The 20,116-nt window shown below is 32.6% G+C and overlaps 1 protein-coding gene across 5 annotated transcripts in view; it reads right to left on the bottom strand.

Annotated features, from left to right (window-relative positions):
* The window catches only part of LOC148626000 (uncharacterized), a 63,359-nt gene extending 49,668 nt beyond the window's left edge, over positions 1-13,691 (bottom strand). For 3 of the 5 annotated variants that reach the window (XM_088569524.1, XM_088569527.1, XM_088569526.1), the window contains exons 1-6: positions 13,211-13,336; positions 12,000-12,115; positions 9,410-9,590; positions 3,407-3,715; positions 2,399-2,462; positions 252-304 (exon numbers count right to left, since the gene is read on the bottom strand). In XM_088569524.1, the coding sequence (XP_088425650.1) occupies positions 252-304; positions 2,399-2,462; positions 3,407-3,715; positions 9,410-9,590; positions 12,000-12,115; positions 13,211-13,238 (751 nt within the window). In that variant the 5' untranslated portion in view covers positions 13,239-13,336. Of the gene's footprint in view, positions 1-251; positions 305-2,398; positions 2,463-3,406; positions 3,716-9,409; positions 9,591-11,999; positions 12,116-13,210; positions 13,337-13,369; positions 13,510-13,549 lie in introns of those variants that run through there. The other 2 variants (XM_088569529.1, XM_088569528.1) reach the window with 2 other exon arrangements.
* Between the last annotated feature and the right edge of the window lie 6,425 nt (positions 13,692-20,116).

The following is a 20,116-nucleotide window of genomic DNA, read 5'->3' as shown; positions in this document are numbered from 1 at the left end:
CTGCCAAGAGTGTTTGCAAACCAATAGTTACTCAAAATTTGTAAACAACCTTCATTTCTAAATCCTAGAACTCTTCCATCTACTTTACCACCGTGTAAAAGGACAACTGGACGGTTACTTTTTAGTTAATAGGTCTCTTTACACATCCACACACACATACGCACCCATCCACCCATACACACTCTTAGACAAATCAGAAAATGGAAAGGGAAGCAATAAACAAATCAGAATTGAATTTCGAACGTCCAAACCTTTTAAGTTTTTTTCCTCAGCTGTTGTCATATCTTCTTTGTTCATGTTCATACTGAAAGTAATGAATTGGGATACATTGATTTATTAATTAGAAATTTCGAAAGTCAATATATCCAACAACAGCTCAGCACCTTTTGTTTACCATTGTAGTCTGAATATAACTAAAGAAATTTTTACAAAATCCATTTGAACACCTTTTTCATACGCCATACATAGATGACAGCACCTGAATATCAGAAAAAACATGATTGTAGGTTGCTACAATAGGTCAGTATGTACATAACTTACAATTTGCAATTGTAGTAATCTAAAGAACCAACATTTGAGAAAAAATAACAAGAATAAAATAAAAGGATAAACAGACTGGTAAAACTGACACGCACAAAAAGTTCGATCGTGAAGTGACCAAATATACGTACAAAGATATAAAAACAAATGAGCAACTCAGATTTCAATCGGGGGTATTGAAAGAACTAAAACTAAGAAGACAACATTGCTTCATTTGACTGATGAAACAAAACAGTCAATAAAAAAACATTTTTTTTTTGTATATCGGTAAAATAATACGGAAGCGTCAGCAGTGGGTTGATTTAAAAATGTCTAATTCCAAAAGCATGGCCTAAATGTGAACACACGAAACAGAGACGATCTACATACACAAAGTAGCAAACCGAATGAACTGAATTACACATAAAAGATGAAGATAACAGAAACAAGACACTGGAATTAGATATAGGAAGGAAAAGTTCATGCGATAAAAAAAGTTTCAAAAGATATAAAATGGAACTTTCTCTGCGCGGATTAAAACGAAAACACAACATTTCCAAATTAAAGATAAAATGAGTTTAATCGTAATATTCATATATTTATTTCAGCCGGACCTGCGTATGGATATTCGTGTACCTCGTAGAGCATATTTCGGGACATTTTATTGAATAATGCATCGACTTAAATTAAAAATGAAATGCAAAACCATGGCATTGATACAAGCATATGGAAGTGTGCTATTATTGAAAAAAATAAATATATAACATCAATGTCCGGGAGAGGATATACATGGGGATGTAAAGTTAGATAAAATAACAATAAATATTCAACGATTTTTGTAATTTCAACAAACTCTCAGGATAGCAGTGTGATTTTATTATACATGGCAAAAACATTTTTACTGGTCTAGGAAATATTTCGGAAGGTCCTTAATTTTGGCAGGATTTCATTATATGTAAAATAATATTCACATGTTTAAAACCAATTATTTCCTACATGTATTGATTCCTGACAATTTTTATGTAAAAGGATTCCTATCATATCGGCGCACTTAGTCCATGTTCCCACTTTGTATTGGAGTCCGAATTGCCTATTACTTCTTCATGTTTCTTTATACAATTATTTCATGATCTTGCTGTGTGTGTTTTTTTCCTAGTCTGGCCGTAATATATGATCTTGATTCTTACAATTCTTATTCAGGTATATCAGGTAGAAGGCAAAACAAAACATGCATACGTTTTCGTTTTCAACGTACTCCATTTGTATAGAAAGGTGTATTGTACCGTATTAAATCGTTTATAATGAACATCTTTACCCTATCTATATAAAGCCACAAGCAAATTGGTTAAATGGGTTATAACCTTACATAGGTGAGAGGACATTGTACACCATAAAACACAATCATTTTATTTGATTGAGTCTTCTTCAGTGAGACGAAAAATTATTGTATCGTTTTGATAGCACATGGTTGTTGGTTTTGGCTTCCATTTTGATATATTTGGAGTTGAATGCTGCTTTTATATATTTTTCTTTTATTTAGATCTTCATACGAATTTGGTTTCAATACTGATGATGAGAATAAGACAAAAATTAAACTCTATTGGCTTAGCTATCTTCATTTGGTGTACAAACAACCTCTAAAATTTTAAAGCTGCAGCTATAAAACTATGGGAGGAGATAGTCGGACAAACTATGTACACCTTTTCCGGACAAGCACATAAACAGACCGAACGGAAAAACCTTTCAGGACAGGCCATAAAAAAACTATAGGCTAATACTGATATTCACTTTTTGGATCTTAACCATTTGAATCTAATTTATACCTATTAACCAAATTAAAGCCTGTAATATCATGTACTTTGATGAATTATGCACTTGCCTACATTCTGTCTCCCCATAAAGCCTTTTTTGGCCATCTGGACATTTCTGTATGCATTTATAATCTGAAATAGGTAAAGAAGTTATAGTCATTAATGATAGAAAAGTTGTTAAAATGTGATAATAAAAGATATAAGGATTGGTCAAAGTTTTGCAAAAGATATAATATGGAGAAGGAAACCGAAAGGGTTTAGGACATCACGCAGTGTTTTCGTGTGATTCGATGCTTGCAAGGTATAATATCTTTACACCTATAGCACATATAATACTCCCCTCATATTTATGCATTATTAAAAATTTAAAAGATTTGTAAACTAACACGAATGGTTCACGATAATCTAACGAGTTTTTACTAACATTATCGGTTCGGTAACTACGTGTGTTATACAGTAATGGTTTTTCAATAGTAAATTTCATATACCCATATAAATGTAAAACATACAACCTTATGTATGCATCAATTAAACTTTCAAGGAGATTTGACATGATTTAAGAAAGCAACAAATTCATATTATACCAAAAATTCCTTCGACTTCATCTCTTACAGGCATTGCCACCTTACCCTCTTTGTCTAGGAAAAGTAGTCGTATATATTCGCAAAATGCTCGGGTGGATTCCTGATTATCCAATTATTCATTGCAACCATTCATCAATGATGACGAGTTAAGTACAAATGCTTGCGAATTGTAATGAATTGATTATTCGTAAGAATTTGTAAGAAAGATTCGTGTATGTCAAGGCGGTATTAAGTAAAAACAGAATTATTAATGAATTAATTAACTGTACTGTCATAGACATTTTTTTGCCTGTATATTTACCGTATAATAAGGTCCCCATCCTTTTCTTGCATGTCTAGGAAAGATTATTTTTTACTTATAATTTTGACAGAATATTAATTATCCTTGTGAACCTGTTAATAAGTTTGAGACATTCTAAAAATTCTTCGGGTACCAGTACTGTTTTTTAATGACTAGCACAAAAAATATTTTAGCAAACTAGAACTACTTACCTTTATTCAATTCCTCCACTTCACTTTCACACGGTTGAAAAATACAATAACAGTCAGATGATACTAAGGGTGAGCAGCATGTGCTAGAATTTGCCGGAATATATCCAATTGTGTAGTTACATCCACATTTTGCATCTTCTACGGCGCTCCCTTCATTACAAATTACTTGACCTAAACCGCTACACGTAGATTTAACCAGCTCACATTCAGTAATTTCGTTTGATTTCAGTGGCCAAGGCTGGTATCTGTTACTAGGACATGTCTCATAGTATATTCTGTCGCTACGTTCTGAATATCGAGGATATTTTCCTAGACATTAAAGACACGTAAAGGTCAACAAAAATAACTAAAAAAGTTGTTTTGCTAAGATATATCACAACAGAAAACAGGAGGTTTAAAAGAGCCTCAATCGCTTCCCCGGAGAATATGGAATTATGTTTGATCATTTAAACAAATGGGTAATATAGTTTCCTACACTTATATCATTCCTGCTATACACCGAGCCACGTGAGCCACGTATAGGTAGGGATAGGCCAAAATGTATTTCCAAATAGTGTTTCACTTTTGGGTGAAATCAGCCATCGAAGCTACACAAAAAGTGGATCGTTTGTAGGGAGTATTAAGTTCATATAACCCAATCAAGTTTGAAAAAATTGGCTACTGTGGTTTCAGAAGAGTTTCGCAATTGGTCAATAAGAAGCTTAAATAGCATTCGTCAGCCTTCTTGTTGAATGAAGCTTGTATGTGCATAAGCTATCATTATCATCATTTCCGCAAAGTTTTGTCACGATTGGTTCCGTATTAAAGATGTTTAGACCAAAATGTATTTCTCCACAAGTTTTCAAGGGCACCTTTGAGTGATCGTAATCACTCGCTGAATCACTAAATTCACACAAAAGTATATCCTTAGTGGAAGGTATTGACATTATTAACTTATCAGGTTTCAAAACATTGGCTCTTGAGTTTTTATAGAAATTGATCTTTAGCTAGACGTTCTAGAGAGCCTGGAAAGCTTACTGGTAAATAATAGTGTTTAGCCTTCTAAAGCTGGACTTTTGACATTACTTTACTATTGTCAGAAAAATAATTCAATCAATAAAGAGCATCTTAGTTATCCATCTGGTTTTCTCATTATGAAATAAATCTCTCATAGTCATTTTCTAGTCTTCAAGGGCAGTAACGCCAACGTCGACCAACATATCTATGAAACTTTCGGCATTGGTCAGTCTCCCCATGCTTATCAATTTAACCTTGTGAAATTTAGGCTAAACCCAAAGGATTCGGAGTTATTTTTTTAAATCCACAATTTTTAGTTATTATGGCCATATTTATTGACAGATAAAAAATCTCCACACACAGATTGTAAAGGATATCGTAACAAAAATGTAAATCCATTTTTGTTTCAATCAATCAAGTTTGTTTAGAGGAGAATATTTGCAAAGTTGGAAAGGTAAAACTCGGAAAAAAATCCACTTTACGACCCATAACTCATTTATCCGTCAACGAATTTTTCTGAAAATTTCGGCATACTTCCATACCATCATGCTAAACAAATTGACCCTTGCCAGATTATAGCTGAACGCAACAATATTTGAGTTATTTGAAAAATTCCGCAATCTTATCTCTGTGTTCTTAATTTTAGTAACAGCGGCCTTGTTTTTCGCAATATCAAATATCCCAACCCTCAGATTGTTAGAGAAATTCTCATTAGGCTATCAAAGTTCAAAGCATTTGAATCTCTGGTTTCATAGGAGTTGATCTTAGAAAATTAGCCAAATAGAAACTTGTGACAGAGTCTGGCACGGATAATAACTCCAAGATGTGTACACTGACTGCTACGTTTATTACAACAGTAGAAGCGAAGATCACAGAATATACAACATGTTCCGAATATATACTATTCACTTATATAAGACATATCCTTAATTCAATGTACATCTGGACATAACTTTGGACATAAACATCCCATGTGTCCAGTTATCCTGCCTTGCGTATGATTTACTGACCCATTTATTATTTGTGCATAGTTAATTATTGTCCCCCGGATGTCAATACATTTCTTTATTACTTGTTATTCACCGAGGTAGTTTGTATGTGCCTCTGCTGACACTTTATTTGTTTAGCCTTAGGTATTTTTGCCATTGTATAGTTACTTGTTTTTATACGTTCGTTTAATTCCCCCTTTTTGGTTGTTCCATACCCCCAAGCATATATAATTCAATTTATAATTAACATGAACAATACTAATTCTTAAAGTCACCAACACATTCCTCCCTTTCTCAAAATAACAATTTAATCATTAATGTTAATGTCTAAGTACTGTTCTATCACAAACTTTGATGGCCTCCAGAGGTCAAATGTTTGATAAAAAGGTACCAAAAATAGATTGTATGTATAGACTTATACATATATAATTTCCTAAAAGGTAGGTAAATATTATGCAAGAAGTTTTATGGAGTCGAGCAAAATGTATAACGTTTACGAACAACAGACGCAAAGTGGACACAAGCTTAATGGAATCTTTGATGTCTTAGCTAATGATCTTTTTTTCGTTATAAGCAAGATAACATATTTTTTATCGCGTTTAACATCAATACGAAATCTAAAAACATCAAGTAAAGTAAAAGCCAAGAATATTGTAACCAATCTTTCATACATACTATTATTTTCACAAAAAAAAAAAAAAAAAAAAAAAAAAAAAAAAAAAAAAAACAGGAATCGAAATCTGAACATATTGGACAAGTATGGATATACCATTCAATCTTGACATATCCTAGAATTTGATAACGGTTAGATATTTTATACAGAATAAAAATTCGACCTAAACCGAAGGGGCATTTTTAGTCGTTATTCCTAAATGTTTTCAATCAAGACCGGCAAAATCAATACAAAACTTCCCGTGAGGATATGGCATCTTGTGACAAGGCAATCCATTTTACTCACGTTATCAGAAATCAGAAAAGACTTTTTTTCTAGCCCCTTTGTTGTCCTTTATCCTTACTTGGCTCAAGTCATAACCCCAAAATTTAAACCCAGTGTTCCTCTTTTGGTATGGCACCTTGTAGTAAAAGTTATTTGAGACCCATTTACTTGTACTCAAGTTATTATACCGAAATATGAAAAATGCTTATTTTAATGCTTAAGTCTTAACCAACAAAATCAAACCACGCCTTCATTTTGTAGTATGGCCCTTTTAAAACAATTTTAAAGAGATTTATTCACTAATAGTAAAGTTATTGTCTTGACATCGGGAAATGCATTCTTTTGGTCCACTCTTTAGACCTTTAACTTAAGGTTTTACCGACAAAATCAAAGTCCGGCCATTGTGGTATAAAATATTGTGAAACCATATCATGCTATTAATTAAGTTATATAATTAAAGTATATGACAAGCTTGTTTAGACCTAGTCCGAATTTCCTCTGACCCTGCAACCTTTCTCTTTTTTATTTGGATATTGATATGTCAGGTTGATGTCAGAACGATGTGCCATACAAAAAGTTTGAGTTTTAGCGGTACCGCGGAGTATCGCCCTTTAACCGCTTGTAACGACTTTCGAGTTGAAATTGTGCACCTAGATACAAATATATAGTTCTTGGTAGAGATTCCGCATACTTTGTAAGAAATAATACCAAATCCTCCTCTAAATACACTGAGGAAGATGTTTACAAAATGCAAGAATTTTTAATCGACATCATATGTACCCAGTGTGGTGGACGTGTTTTTCAACAAACGGTCGGCATTCCAATGGGAACAAAGTGTGCTCCTTTACTTGCTGACCTATTCATTCAGTCTTATGAGGCTGACTCTATAGCTGATCTGATCCGAAAGAAAGAATATCGTTGGGCTAAATCCTTTGATCTCAGTTTCCGCTATATAGATGACGTAATCTTTAAACAATCCTAATTTCGGGGTCGTGATACATCTTACCTACCCCAAAGAACTTGAGATAAAGGATACTACAGACACTGTGAAGTCAGCTTCATATCTTGTCCTATAGTTTGAAATCGATGGTAAAGAAAAACTATTGACTAAACTTTACGAAAAACGTGATGACTTTTCATTCAGAACTTTCCTTTCATCTGTGGCAACATCCATTCAGCACCTGCGTATGGAGTGTTTATATCACAACTCATACGTAATGCCAGAGCTTGCCAAAAATACGCAGACTTTTTGTATCGCGCTAGAATTCTAACAAACAAGCTTCTGGAACAGGGTTATGTTGCTACAAGATTGAAGTAATCACTACAGAAGTTTTATGGTCGTCATCATGAACTTGTGGATCGTTATGGTGTACCCATCTGCACCATGAAAACTGATTTATTCAACGGGTCATAGTTTTCCTTTCCTCGTTTTTCTACCCGGACTTGACTTTTTATGAACAACTCGGCGGATGTTTCTAGAAAAACAGAGGATGCTTACCCTACGGGTGCACCTGGTCCATGCTCCCAGTTTTTAGTGGAGTCCGAGTTGCTCATCTGCTTTCGTTTCATTGTATGTATGATTTAAGTCACTTAATGTTATTTGTTGTGTATGTCTGTTTTCCATGTCTGGTCTTTGTCCCTGGATTACATTCTTTCGATTACTGCTATAATCTTGGTTCCCTTGATTACTCTCTTAAACTGCATTAAAGAACTTGATCAGAATTTTGGCCCTACCAAAATGTGCTATTGTTTTACTTTTCAGAACCACTTAATTTTATTTAATAGCAAAAATATGAGTCATTTTTTAAACTAGGAAATTTCCAATAAGCGTACAATACCTTGAATTTGTACTTAAGATTTTCATAGAGGATGTCATTAACAATAAAACAGGGCAATTTTGAACAGAAACACCATACCCTAACCTTCTACTACAAACTGGGATAAAGTTAATCTTATTAGGATTATTATTTATCATATCTGGACAAATAAGGACTATTTCTCACGGGAAACAGTTTTATTTCGGAAGTATTTAAAGATTAAACATTTTTATGACCATATTAGGGTGTGTGCCACCTAAAACATTGGAAAAATGGGTGCTTCCGTCGAAAAGTGTGTGACTTCATGGTTTTGGACATTGCGATATCTCGGATATCTTGTATGCCAGAAACTTTGGTATGGTGGTCTGTAACTCTATAACTCTGTAACTTTATAATTATATGCAATAGGAAGTCTATGTTAATTATGATGTTTCTGGAATGTTACCGAATTTCACAATTTTCAACCATACAACCTTGCAAACTCTACTACAACCACTCTTGAAATCTGTTTATATTTTAGGATTTGTCCTATTTGTCCTATATAAGCAGCTGGAACTGTATGGCCCTGACTTGGCACAGGGACTTCAAACAAAATGATGGTTAAATCGTGGTTGGAAGTCATCACTACAGAGGTTTTATGGTCGTAATCATGAACTAGTGGATCGTTACGGTGTATCTATCTTCACAATGAAAACTGATTTGTTTATTGTGTCATATTTTTCCTTCTCTCTTTCGTCTATCCTGGACTTAAATTTTCATGCTGCCAGTTTGTAGTGGAGTCTGAGTTGCTTATCTTAATTTTGTTACTTTGTATGTATTATTTTGGTTATTTAATGTTTATTGTTGTGTATGTCTGTTTTCCATGTCTGGTCTTAATACCTGGATGACATTCTTTTGATTTCTGCATTTTAAAGCTAATAACATAAATCTGCATAACTAATCACAAAAAGTCGTACCTCTTTCGTCCAGTATTAAATAATCTAACAATACAATTTCACTTTTGAATCAACATGAAGGTGATATCAAAAGACCTTAATTCAGTGACATAATAAGCATATTAGTAAGTTCATTCAGTTTGTAACTTACTGGAGTGTAATCAGTTTAAGAGATAAACTACATTCAATGGTAAAGATTAATAAACTATGTTTGCCTTCCCGCCCCCCCCCCCAAAAAAAAAAAAAAATGTTTCCAAACTTCAGTTAATAGCTGAAATTTGTAAGACTTTTCAAAATGTGATAAGGTTGATAATTTTTTAAATACTTACCGGCAGGAAGTTGAATAGGACGATTGCATGTTTCCGTTAGCAGTCCTATGTCATTTAACAAACAATGGAAAGTGAGATTTAAAGCACTGCAGCATTTTGCCTGCTTAAATATCCGATGTCTCTCAAGCTTTGATGGGCATCGATGCACCTGGCGGATTTGCTTAGATGTACACATGTTAAACTGTAAAAATATAGGTATTTAGATATAATTTCGTTCATTCAATAATTGTCATTGACATAAATAGAAATATGCCAATTAGGCTCAGAACATGATAAAATGAAAATAGTTAATTAAGTACGATTAGAATAGGTGTAAATAATCAGTGAAAAATAATGCGTTTCTATAAAATATCGCCTCTTTTAAAACGAAAACTAGATATTAATAAACGTCAGAAGCAATCGGTGGTGTATACAGTGTATACAGTATTGCATTTGAATTTAAATATATTATTATTATAAATTACATACAAAAATTAAAGGAAAATATGGTGTCTTGTTGATTTTAGTGCATTTTTCAACGCATTGTCAAGTGAAATGATAATATGGTTAATTATTCAGATTTAATATTTTACTAATTTATTTTTTAAAGTGTATCACAAAAAAAGTGATAAGTCAATATAAATATGTCTTGTAGGCTTCAAAATGTTTCGTTATAATTAAAAGTGCAATGAACCCCAAGAAATAATATATAAAAGGTAGATAAATAACCATTTAATCCTTTTCTTTGGTTTATATTTCTCTTTCTCTTCAATTTGGTTGTTTCATCCACTTTTTTGACAGCTAGAGATCTGAGATATCACGTATAATATGAAAGATAATGTCAAAACTACCGAACTGATTAAATCTAGGTAGTAGTCAAAAGGAAAAGTGAAAAATCCGTATAACAAATGGTGATAACAGGGTAAAACCGAGTTTGAAATCACCGCAATGGTCCTGACTAGGTACAGGTATTTCAAAATGAGAGGTGGGTTAAACCAGGTTTTAAAGCGCGCTGAACCTCTCGTTCCAATACACTTCTTTATTTCTTGTATATTTCAATACACATGGGTAGCATAAAAATGATAAAATCAGTAATCAAATTAGTACAGAAGAAATGAACAATAAATAAGTGAAAATAAAAAGAACTAAAAAAAAAATATGCCAATCCATGCCAGGAGTTTAAAGAAATCTAGAACTTTGTGGAGAATGTGCGTCAATTTCGAGATGAATAATAATATACAAAATAAAATACAGAAAATTAATTTGTATACAATATGAAAATATATCACCTATAATCTGTTGTATATATTGAATATTTTTCAATAAAATATGGATATTGGATACAAAACTTTTTAGGCAGCGTATGAAACATATTTTATTATTATCTTAGTCCAAAAGCATGTCTCAAAGGCAACACCGGCGTCATGAGAAGTCAGTATAGTCGAAACTAGCTCTTACATACTTTGTAAACTGAGAAACACAAATACCATATGTAGGGGAAGTTGGTATATTTCTATTACAAGAAAGGGAAAATTATAATTCTAAAATGAAAATCGTCTCTTTTATCTTTTTTTGTTGTCACGGACGATGTGATACAAACTAGTGATTTGAAAAATCGCCATTAGATCTTTAGAAGTTTTCGCCGTGGCAGATGCCGAATGTCAAGCGACCAAAATATCCCAACGGAATAAGAATGAAAAATGTTTCGTTTGTTATGATGTTTGAGTTGATATTTTACAACATTCAATATTCACTCATTCTGAAACCTACAATTCGACCCAACTGAGTGTTGTCTCATGTTTAACAATTAAAAATAATTATATATCGGTGTTAAGTATGAGATAATCATATGATATTAATTTGCCACATCAGAAGGTACGACATCACAAATCCCCTCGACTTATCGTTGTATACGAATATAGTTCCTGTTTTTTTTAGTGTGTTTTTCCTGACTTTTTTCTTTGCTGGCCTAAACTTTATTGCTTAGTATTTGCTGCAGAAATGTAGGGCAAGGATCAAATTGACATTTTCATTCTGTAATTTTATGTGGAAGTTTTGAGTTGGTCTTGTGGAAGAAGGTCAAAATTTAGGATATTTTGCAATGGTCACTTTTCATGTCTACGGGGACTCTTAAGCATAGGGGATAAAAATTATATAAAAAATATGGTAAATTTCTCTGACACTCTTACGGTAATCTGCTTTTACACATGTTTCCATATTGGTGAAGTTTTATTGAGTTTGAAACGGTGGAAGTTTATATATGTCAAAATGGGTCTGTTGAAGTGCACTACGAAATTAATTGTGTTCTCGTACTATAAGCAATAACATACCATCGACCAGTTAAAACCCCACCAAGGTATCAGTCCCGTAATTATACATGCATTGAGAAAACATAGTAGTATTATATTATACATAGGCCATGTCTATTATTGAACGGCGAATGATGCGTTTATTCCACATAAGCGTTGAAATGTCATGTTTTCCCGATTTCAACCTGCTTTGTATTTGCATTTGTTCACTACAACGTTATTAAAATAACTAAAGGTAAATTTTCTAAAGTATGTTCATAGAATAGAATGCAATATTCTAATTGTTTTGTTGTTTATCTTACCTGGAATATGAATAATAGTATTCCGGACGTCGTAAAACCTTTTTTCATCATTTCAGTTTGATACGTTAAGCAAAGTGGCGTGAATTGATAGGTTTCTCGTAAAAAAGCTATGTACTCTAAAAAGACAAAATACGATAAACAAGTAAAAAAAAAACTATGTTGGTAAGGAAATGAAAAAGAAGTACAGTGCCAGAATATTTTGTGCTTAACCCTTAAATTTAACATATTTTATCTGAATACACAAATAAACATTATTCATACTTGAATATTCATTTTTCTTTTATTGTTACTGATGTTTGAATCTGAAATGATATAGCAAAAAATGTTTCAGTCAACATTTTCAAGACTGCGTTTGTTCACATTTTGTGGTAAAGATTCGACTTAATTTTTAAAGAATTTTTTTCTTTTCTTTTCATATTTTATAATATAATATTATAAAAGCTGATTCAACCTATTTAAAAATCAAAACTAAATCACATACACAAAATGCAAAACATCAGCCGGCAAGATTCTTTATATCAATTTAATTGATGAGAAATTCTTATTTAGAATACTTGGTCAAGCATTATGGACCATATATACACATCTTGGGCAGACGCACGTGTACATGAATAACGCGAAATATCACAAGTTGGTATGAAAGTATGAATGAAATTCCCTTTAATGTAAAGTTTGATATAACATAGTTATAAAAATACGTTGACGTTACTTTTATCGAATATGAAGTGTTACATCTTGTGTAATAAAACAATCTAATTATTATTACATATTATGGGAAGTCGTGGTCACGGTGTAATTTTCCCTTGATAAAACTTATTTTTTTCTTAATTTTTCCTATGTATAAGTTATAAATATAATAAAAACGTATAAAGGTTGTTCTTCTATGTCCCCAATTAATACTCAATTGACGCGACAACAGCTAAGAAAATTAAATGATAATCGTACATAACTTACAATGATACAATACGTTCATTAATCAACTGCAATTATTACTTTACATCAACTTAACAAATATTGCAATGATAAAAATTTAGATCATTTAAATTCTGAAGGTCGTTTTAAGCCGATGAAGTTCAAAGCTTAAAGTGGCAGAAAACAGAATTAAAAATTCATGAAATTTCTTTTAAGGCTCAATTTATAAGAAAACACCTAATATTCGACGCAAGCTTTCCCAATAATAATGCTTGTAAAATTATTTCATCGATATTTACTCATGACGTCATCATAATACATTTTCATTCAAACTTTCCTTGGTGAGGATGATGGAATATTTTGCAGATGGTACACTACTACAAAAATAAAACCAGGTGTCGTATTTGCAAACAAAACTCTTATTTACGATGTAAATTTAAGCACGGAGAAACACTAACCTCTTCAGTTAAATATTTTACTTCCTTTTCAATATGCAAATGGTCGATATAAATACCAAAGTTCTAAAAATATGCAAATGTCCTACATTCTTGTGTCATTTTCATATTGTTACATAACAGTTTTTAAGATGGTTCTTATCACTGATTGTAAATAATGATATACAAACAAAATATGTTTACTTTCACTATCCACATGCAGATATTTAGTAAAGGTAAACAAGAAATCTGTAAGCGATGGCTCAAAAGTTAAATCCCACTTTCAATCACAACAGTATCTAACAGCTGCGGTAACCGGTGTAACCGTCTCGCTCATACCGGTATTCCTTTGTTTGTACATAGGTGTAACTATTCAGTTCGTTTATTTCCGTTTTAACAAGGGACTCAGACCCTTTTGGAACTGATTTTTAGGTGTAATTGTATAATGTTTTCTTTCTACCGTGACCAGATTTAAAGAGGGAGGGTTGTAATCTAGCCAAAATATTTTTTTTGCGCCTGTCCCTAGTAAGGATTTGTGCCTCTCTATGACTTGTTTCGTTTTCACCGTTAGTTATTTTTTTATGGTACTTAAATATATTTGGGCAACTCTTTCGCTGTACCTGTGTATACTGATGCCAGCTGCAGTCTGCCCTATAGTATGAGGATTTCCTCATCGTTCATTGAAGACCAATACGTGGCCTTGGGCTGGCAAATTTCATCCCGGTGGTGTTGTTGTATCTTTAACATATACACCACAAATATTCTCGTCATATCATGGAGCAAAATGCCATTCTGTAGAACTGTTCAAGACACCAGATTTATGAAATACTAGGTCTAAAAAAGAAACTGAGATTGATAAAGGTGAAATTTGGGAATGAATTAAAATTCAAGTTGTATACCAGGCTTCTTGTTCAGGGAAACATAAATAATAAAAAGCTTCGCGGAGCACAAGATGATAAGACCGCATTGGTCGAACTCTGAACAATTGAGGCAAGTGTGAACACAATCTTAGTTCTTGATACACTAAGGCTAAGGGACTTACAATTCATTATGAACATAACAACTGGTTTGGATACAATATAACGCACAATTTGAAATTCAATTAAAAAATTTCAAAATCAGACCAAACAATAAAAAGTCGATTTTTGGGGAGTGGCCTCTTTGACCCCGTATAACTTGGAAACTTTAAAGATATCTGAAATCTCATTTAAAAATGCATACAAGGATTTTCATCAGTAATCCAATATTTTTTTTCAAACTCTGACCAAAAATGTAAAAAGCAGATATTTTGGGGTGTGGCATCTTTGATCCTTATTACTCAAAAACCGTTAGAGATAAGAGGTATCTATTGTCTGATTGAAAAGACAGGTGCCGGTTTCCATAAGGTATCAAGAAAAAATATAATAAAATAAAAAATGAACAATAGTCAAATAATGGTATGGACATTTTCTGTTCCCCTTTTTTGGCCTATTATTTCTAAGGTTCAAATTCAAGATTAAACCCTAAAATCAGTCCAACTATAACCACTGTGCTATAGAATATTTGTAGAATGACATCATAGACATTACTAAACTTTCATTGCAGTTACATAATTGAATTCTATGAAATACTTGGTTAAGGCTTCTTTTTGAGCCCTAATTCTGAAACGGTTAGGGCTATAACACCTAAATTCATTACTTTTAATTTGTTATGTCACTATAAACCATTCGTCCCTCGTGACTTGTCGGTCCAACTAAACTGCACAGTAAAAACCTAAACCTCGAGAGACTTTTGATATTTAAATAGGTCATCACATGTCATGTCTTGAATAGACCGAGAGAACATGTTTTTTTTTTGTTTTTATTTATATTCAAATAGATGTTACTTTTTCCTGGTAACTATGTAGACAATTAATTTGACCAAGCTTAGTTAACGCATCATTTGACATAAATTACAATAAAAATGTGGACAGTGAGTAACAGTTCAAGCACTAATGGATCAACTCAAGTAAAATCTTGACTTTAATAGTTAGACTTCAATCTGAATTGCGAGTTTAATAGTGCTTATTGGTTTTCAAGGAGCCGCGTAGCCGGTGTTCGTCCGAACCCCTCGAACCCCACTGGCTACGGGTATGTGTTCTTATCACTGATTGTAAATAATGATATACAAACAAAATATTTTTACTTCCACTATCAACATGCAGATATTTAATAAAGGTAAACGAGAAATCTGTGAGCGATGGCTAACAAGTGATATCCCGCTTTCAATCACGATATAAGGGAAACTAACAGACCTCGAAAAAGTGCGACGAAAATTTCAACTTTCAAAATTTAAAGTAAAAAAACAGCAAAACCCTCGTAAAACAAGAGGTTGTTGTCGAATTTTTCAGAATATGAATCCCACCATACCTACATGTACAGAAAGAATGTATTGAAATTACATGCCGCTTTGATCATTAGTTGCTGACAAATTCAAAGGTAAGCATCACCAAAATTCTCGGTAAACAGAATAAATCCCACCATATGGCATACATAATGGAAGAATGTATTAAAATTTCAATGAGTAGACGAAAAAAATGTGTTACGGAAACACACGGACACAAACAAGCGTAAAACAAGGGTAAAACCGTAATCCGTATGGTTCTATTATTTCCAAAACGCTTAGAATATGGTCATGAAGTTGGATATCGATCCATTCACGATGATTGGAAATTAATCGCCTAAAACAATGGCTAAAAATATGCCATTTCACAAAAAATGAACACTGCCAATAAATCACAATAATGTTATAAATGCCGTTAAAATAAAATCGACTTGTTCTTTCAAAATATATTTATATTGTAACATGAAACTGCTAATATGGACAAGTTATGCTTATCTCATTACACATTTTTGTGAAACATCAATGGAGCAATGTTTTACTGGTTGATTAGAGATTGGAGTTAATCTGTGGTTAGTATATTATAATTTAACTAGAATTGATATGGTGAATATGTCAAAGAGACAACAACCACACCGTGATAAAAAATGACATCCATGGGTTTTCAATGAACGGCGAGGAATTCCTTACACCACAGGACAGGCGACAGCTTGCCCAAAAACAACATTGTACACAAGTAAAGCGAAATTGAACTTTGCAATATGCATTATAAAATAAAGCATTGATCATTGCATATAAATGTATCATATGTAACGCTAAACTAAATTCTTCATGTATTTTGGGAAAAAAAACTAAAGCTACAAAAAATACCGACCATAACCTGGAAATCAAATACGGACATTGCAGTGTAGGAACCTTTTTTTAGACGCCCGTCAAATATCGGAAGTGGGGTCAATTTTTGTTTCACAACGATTAAGATAACATAGCCATACAGGTCACATTCTGGCCAACTTGTCACTGCATGTGGGAAAGACGTTTGGCAATCATACATTTACATGCGCATATGATGATAAACGTATCACTTTACTTTCTATATAGACAAAGGGGTGTAATTGGACTGAAAAAGGAAAATAATCCTTTTTTCACTGAAGACCATTTTAAAACTCAGTGAAGTTAATTTGAATTGACTGAAATCACTCGCCACGACCATACCGGTTTCTGTCTTTACCAAAACCCCATAGGTTGATTGAAAAACATGAGGACCTAATAATAGAAACCAAAATTATGGTTTTGGTTGATATTTCTTATTTGTATTTTGAAATTAAATAATTTGTTTGTGTTTAATATGGTTGTGTTATCAATATTATGGTACTACAATATCGGGCAAAATGTTCGGAGCTTTGAAAATTCGATTGCCAAATATAAGAATATCATACTTTCCGGAAAATATTCAATGTTGAACCAAAATTGACTTTTATTATACTGATTATTAAAAGACAAAATTTACTTTTAGAATTTAAAATATAACGAAACTAATAGGTACGACACTAATATGAAAAATATGTACCTTATACAAGTTAATTATTAGCCAACTATAAACGATGAATGGTCAAGAAGTAGAGTTGTAAGATGCCCTAGGATTAAAAGGTATATCACTATTGTCATTAACTTCATCACATTTCATATTGCAATAATTTCTTTGCTTTTAGTTTAATCCTCTTTTTGCTCACCTGCCCGAAGGCCATGTGAGTTATTGCCATAATTGGTTTCCGTCCTCGTCTTCATCGTCATCCCACGTCGTCTCTAATATTTTTCAAAACTCTTCTCCTCTGACACAACTCGATCAATTAGAACCAAACTTGGTCGGAATTATCCTTGTGGTTCTCTGCATAGAACAGATGTGGGTATTTGTTATCCATCGATAAATATCGCCGCCGTCACAAAAATTAGAACATAAGGGTTAGAAAGAATTTTTTCCCAAAACCATTATGTTTAATCAAATTCTGACAAAGGATTAAATTGTTCAGCATGATGAGATCTATATTAGTTCTTTTTTTTTGTTATAAGCTGTGGAGTCATTTTGGAGTTATTGCCCTTTTTCTACGTCTTATTCATATTTTTAATCTTCTCCTCTGAAACTACCAGACCAAAAGTAATAAATTGAACCAAGATTCTAGCGGAAATCAAAAGAAAGTAATCCATAGACAAAGACCAGACATGTATAACAGACACACACAAAAAAAGAACATAGAATAACCAAAATGATGCATACAAAATAACATTAGAATGAAATTTGGCAAGAATATACCTTGTGGTATTCTGCATAGAGAAGATGTGGGGGTTTATGATGCATGTATAAACATGGACGCTCTTTCTCAAAATAGAACAAAGGGGTCAATCAGTAGTTTTTTGCATATACCTCGAAATTTTTTCAATTGCTGAAATGATCCTATTATAAGGCCTACAAAAGTCAGGGATCAAAGTTGTCGGACGACTCCTTGTTATAGTTTTGCCATTGAAAGGTGAAAAAAACGTGTTTTTTTTTTTACAATTTTCAGCCAATATCTTGAAAACTATGGTAGATAGAAACTTTCAATTGATGAAATTATCCTTATGATAAGCCCTAAGTCTTCTGGAATAAAAATTTTGACAACTCCTTATTAGAGCTATTGCCCTTGAAAGGCAAACATTTAACCTGGTGAGCACATTTAAGGTTTCTGGGAGCCTTTTTTGTATTTTATAAGAAATGTTTATTTTACCAAAGTCAATTAAGAAAGGATCATAAGCATTTCAAAATTCATAAACACAAAACAATACTGATAAAACCTTCATTCTGCTGTGACAGTCGATCTTTCGTTTTTTACCTTTTATTTGTTGAAAAAAACCCACAGCATTTTAAATAAATTTCCATTGAATGAATTTTGACGGCCAATATAAAACTAAATAATGTTCATTTGTCAACTTTCAGCATTCTTTATGCAAACAAAAATTGCAAAAATCGGACAATGAAAAGTGTAATTGAATCGGAATGGTAACGAATTCCAATAGGTAAAGATTTTCGTTTCCAACATACCTGCTCGTTTTTTAGCAACGGTTTTACTCAAGTAAAACTTATCCGACACCTGCCATATCAGTTAAAAAAATAAAGTTTATTGGCATTACTTTTTTTAAAGAAATATCATAAAAAAGAACAATCAATTCTATACTTCTGGTCTGAGTAAGGATATACATGTATATTTGAAGGGAATCTAAATACAAAACTATGGCTTTTTATCCTTAGTTAGTTGTATAGACAAGTAGTTTCCATTAATTCAAATCTTGAATAATTTCTTAATTACGATGTAAAAGAATGTATATGATTTTTTTGTTGTTGACGAAATAAGTGAACAATTTTACAATTATTTTCTTATGAATGAAAGAATTTTTCTTTTATTTTTTCAAGGCATTGCACATGAATAAATTTTGCTATCTTGTAGAAGTCGGAACATTGCGTCGTTTTAAAAATGTTTATATGCTTTTGAAAAATTGTAGTTAAATATTTCATCATTTTAATATTTCCTTTCTTTGTGTATTATTTAAGCTATATTCAATTGTTGCGGTTACTATCACGTGATAGCTTTAAACACCCGGTATTATCTATTATCGTAGATAAGTTGTGTAAGTGAGCATCAAATTCTAAAAGCTGTAATTCATGATACAACTGTGACAAACACTGAACATGATAAATTTATGACAAATACAATGACTTCCCATTCCGTGTTGTAAACTTCCCTTTCATCTTTTGCAACATCCCTTCAGCACCTGCATAAGGAGTTTTCATATCATACATAAACCTGGATCGTTATGGCGTATTCATGTACACAATGAGAACCGGTTTGTTCCCTATGTCTGGTATACCTGGCCCATGCTCACAGTTTTTTTTAGTGGAGTCCAAATTGTTCGTTTGCTTTTGTTTCTTTTTGTACGTGTTGTTTTTGTTATTTCATGCGTCTGTTTTTTCGGTTAAAAATCGTTCAAGAGAGCATCTTTCCTATTAACATTGATATGCTCAAAAAGTAATTTATTTAGAAACTAACAGAGTCAGTTTTCGGCATGACATGGGTTGTGTCCTTATTGCTTGGTTTATAATCTACCGTGGGATTGAATACCGATAACTTTTTGTAGGTTTTATTCTGGTTTGAAGCTGGCATGACAGTTTACGGCTTTCTTCGTGCATTTGTGAAACGCATAATCAGTTTTTGATTTATGTTTTAACAAAGGACTTTTTGAAATGAAACTTGGGAGGGGGAGGTTTGTGATCACGCCAGACTTTAAACCCGCGGCTTTTTTGCGCCTGTCCTGTTTCGTTATCACTTTCAATTTATTTTATGATTTGGAGTATATAGAGGTAACTATTTCACTGTATTTGTGTAT

This window comes from Perna viridis, chromosome 2, assembly GCF_037379345.1.
Source record: "Perna viridis isolate PV_CMFRI_1.1 ecotype Kerala chromosome 2, ASM3737934v1, whole genome shotgun sequence".
Lineage (NCBI taxonomy): Eukaryota > Metazoa > Mollusca > Bivalvia > Mytilida > Mytilidae > Perna > Perna viridis.
Note: the sequence above shows the minus strand (reverse complement) of the source record. Positions and strands in the feature narration are given on the sequence as shown.